Raw genomic sequence first — 3,554 nt, 5'->3', positions numbered from 1 at the left:
TGATAAGAAAATATTAAAACTTCAAGTGAAATAACATTATGAAGGAAAAAAAAAAGAATGAAAAGTTAGCATTTTGAATTAAAGTTAACCGATTTTGATCATTTCTACAAAATGTTATGTATATATTAATTGTTTTAAATTTTTTTATATACACTTAGGAGATAAATGACAAAAAAATTTAGTACAACAGGAACCTTTAATCTTAAACAAAACCAAACAGAACTTGATTCACAATCTACTAGTATGACAAAAAAAGCAAATCTTTTGTAAAAACTCAACAAATTGAACACAATTTTACATTTATCATCTCTCTGAGGGTAAGTTACCTTAACCGTTTCAAATATGACACCAAACAATTTAAAGTCTCATTTGAATTCAGGTCAATTTCGTTTGTAAGTATACATGGAAATAGCAAACTAATTCTGTTTGACAATAGCTTTAAATGGAACCAAGTGCACAAGACCATTAACTTCATTGTAGTAACATGTAGCTATTTATATAAACAACTAAACATCTATTATTTCCAACTATATGCCCCTAATGTCAGTAAAGCTTACAAAAAAAAGCACAAAAAACTACCTTATTTTTAAAAGGTTTCCTTTACATTTGGACATCCATAACTATTCATCACATACCAACTCAACAATAGCATGTTGAGAACATCTCGGAAAGCTTAGCAGTTTTTCAGAAACATTAAATGCAAACTTTGTTCCACGCTTTTCTGATATCTTCACAACCAGTTTTTCTAGCACTCTATCATTCTTGAGTAGAAACTCAACAAAGTTCACCACAAGCTTACATTTCTTATCTCTTTTCGAGAAGTTTAAAATCTTGACAATCTTTAAATGCGACACCAAATGATGGAAAAAAGTTTCTTTTGATTTCCAGTAATTCTCTCCAAAATCATTCAAGTCTGGAACATCTGTAGCATTGAAAGACTGGAGACAAAGTTGTTAGCCTAAGGAACTTAAAAGGACATGGAAACTGAATATAAATGGAAAATATTAAATTATTTATTCATTGAGCTCCGCAAATGAGCAAGCTATAGGAATGCATATACAAATGAGCAAGCTATTTGAGGTTCCAAGAAACTTTACCCAATGGATTGATGACACTTATAACTAATTCCTGAAGCACAATTGAATTGCGAAGTGCATATGTAACAGCAGCAAGGTGCTTATCCAAATCAAGATAATTCAAAGTCAAGCATTTAGTTTTGAACAATAGACAAGATAGATCTCCCTCCTCCAAACTTGATAGAATCTACAAATATAACATGGAAATGGAAATGGAAATTCAGATACGATATTGTACTAATTCAATGTCAAATTTGAATTTATATTTTCCATTTATCGGTTGAATGGAAACAAATCTACTGAAACACTTCTAATGGTATTAAATTCTAATATCTAGCTATCAAATGTTTCTTCTACTCTCCATAGCACTAAGAAAAAAGAAACTTCAACAGAAAGTTACCTTAATTAACAGAGTTCTGATCTTTAGCTCCTTGACATGCTCAAGCTGCAGTAGGATTTGCTTACCCAAACTTTCATCAATGCCTTCCTCAATAGCCACAAGAGGCTCAAAATCAAGATCAGCACAAATTAAAGCAGTCAAATTTGTTAACTTAGAAGTCGTGAAATTCAATACCCCAGAAAGTTTCAATTCCTCAAGGTTAGGACAGGAAGTTTCTATGACATAAATGTGATAAATTTCCCTTAAAATCAATCTCTTCAGAGATGTGGAAGCAATAACAAGCTCATTAAACAGATAAGAGTTTTGGACATGAAATTTCAATATCAGAAAATTTGAGGTCCGACAAAACAAATCTTTTCAAAGATTTGGAAGCAATTAAAAGATGATCAAACCCAACGCATCTATTCAATTGTAACGATTCAAGTAACAGACTGCCAGAAAGCACATTTTTTATAATTTGATCACTCAACCTAGAACTTTCTATCTTCAATTTCTTGAGAGATCTCCAATTTACCTTCACATTAGGCATATATATACAATTCACAGTCTTTAATTTAACCAATGAAGCATTGTTGAAAAGAAACCTCGGCAACTTGTTGGCTTTAGAAAAGTAGAAATCCAAAATTAGCTCTTCCACATCTTTTTTAGTTGCAAAACGGATTCTCGCACTAAATTGAGGATCCCGCTTTATGCAATGATAATTTTGGATGTGGAATTTCTTGATCTTTGAGCAGTCATATAGAATTAGTGTAGTGTCAATCAATTTAGAGAAGTTTTCTTCAGACCTACCAGAGCCACAGAAAATGAGAACTGGTACACAAGTCCATTGGTTCTGCCACCGTTTTGATAATACACTAGTCTGAATAGATTCTTTGGTTGATGGCAAAAAGGAGAGAATATGATGAATGAGTGAATCTGGCAAAGCACTAATTCGATCTTCTTTCACCTGCAAATTCAGGCTTTTGTTCCTAATTTCCTTGGTATCAACTGATGAAACTCCACTGCTTTCCACCTCCATTATTAAGTGACTATGGATGCTGTCAAAGACAAAAATGTAACTGAAGAATAAGGAAGATATGACTATTCATGATACATACTATATTAAGTAGGGGTAACAGAAAATTGAATTGAAAATTGCTATTTATTTTGATCACAATGACGCTTTAATTCTCCATATACTTCTATGTTTCTTGATTCAGCTTCTATACTTCTTATTCTAATAGATGCTGACTATACAAATTTATGTAAGAGTATAAAATGTTTTCAGTAAAGGAATGTTGAAAGAGGATCAGATACCATTAAATTTCAAAGATGAAGTTCACATAGAATGAGAGTACCAGGAAGTAAATTTACCTGAAAGATAGTGTGGCGCTGGAGACTTCAATTCGATTTGGAAAGAAACTGGTGTTGGTGGAGGAAAAGAATGGAGAGGCGAACAGAAAGCAACAATGGCGATAGTGAACTCCTATGAGCTTGACAAACAATTCAATTTGGAAAGAAATTGGGGAAATAGGGCAAACTCCATCTCAAACGACACATATTCTTACCCCTTGTTTGGATGATGTTATTTTTGAAGTAACTGACCCCAAATTGAGGTGTAATTAAAGAGTATAGTAATTGAGGATAGATGTGGTGAATTTTGACTAATTTTCTTTACACTCCAAATTGGAGGGCAATCAAGATTAATATCTTTTTCTTTCAAAATTAGCATTTGTCTTTTATTTTATTTATACAAATGAAATGATATGAAAGTAATTTTATATATAACTAGTCGAAAACATGTGCGATGCACGGGATACGAAACTTTTATATAATTTAGATAAATAAATAAATAGACATATTTACTTTTAAGTAATTTTATATCATGCTATGATTTTTTTTATATTATGCATATTTGAAATTAATATATATTTTTTATTGATAATTTAAATTAAATTAATTTTGAAAATAATTGATTAATTTTTTTATAGAATTTTAATTAAAGGTGAATGATTTATTTATTTTTACAAAATTCAATGATTTGTACTTTTAGTAATTTTTAATACATTTTCATATTTTGGAATTCTATGAAAAAGTAA

General features: G+C 30.7%; 1 protein-coding gene across 1 annotated transcript; it reads right to left on the bottom strand.

Moving 5' to 3' along the window:
* Positions 1-470: 470 nt before the first annotated feature.
* On the bottom strand, positions 471-3,023 carry LOC136225741 (FBD-associated F-box protein At2g26860-like). The gene is made up of 5 exons (XM_066013842.1): positions 2,830-3,023; positions 2,266-2,513; positions 1,477-1,559; positions 1,098-1,263; positions 471-938 (listed from the first exon to the last, which is right to left on the bottom strand). Exons 2-5 carry the CDS (start codon positions 2,492-2,494, stop codon positions 904-906), a joined length of 513 nt encoding a protein of 170 aa, XP_065869914.1. The 5' UTR covers positions 2,495-2,513; positions 2,830-3,023; the 3' UTR covers positions 471-903.
* Positions 3,024-3,554: the final 531 nt, after the last annotated feature.

Source organism: Euphorbia lathyris, chromosome 4 (genome assembly GCF_963576675.1).
Source record: "Euphorbia lathyris chromosome 4, ddEupLath1.1, whole genome shotgun sequence".
NCBI classification, from domain to species: Eukaryota; Viridiplantae; Streptophyta; class Magnoliopsida; order Malpighiales; family Euphorbiaceae; genus Euphorbia; species Euphorbia lathyris.
The sequence above is the reverse complement of the archived record's forward strand: the minus strand, read 5'-3'. Positions and strand labels throughout refer to the sequence as shown.

Excerpts from the sequence above, each read along its gene's own strand:
- LOC136225741 (XM_066013842.1), bottom strand. The coding sequence starts at position 2,494 with ATGGAGGTGGAAAGCAGTGGAGTTTCATCAGTTGATACCAAGGAAATT. Across the intron at positions 1,560-2,265 it reads TCTCATTTTCTGTGGCTCTG|GCATTGATGAAAGTTTGGGT; the intron begins GTAGGTCTGAAG and ends CTATTGAGGAAG. Across the intron at positions 1,264-1,476 it reads TCAGAACTCTGTTAATTAAG|ATTCTATCAAGTTTGGAGGA; the intron begins GTAACTTTCTGT and ends TTATATTTGTAG.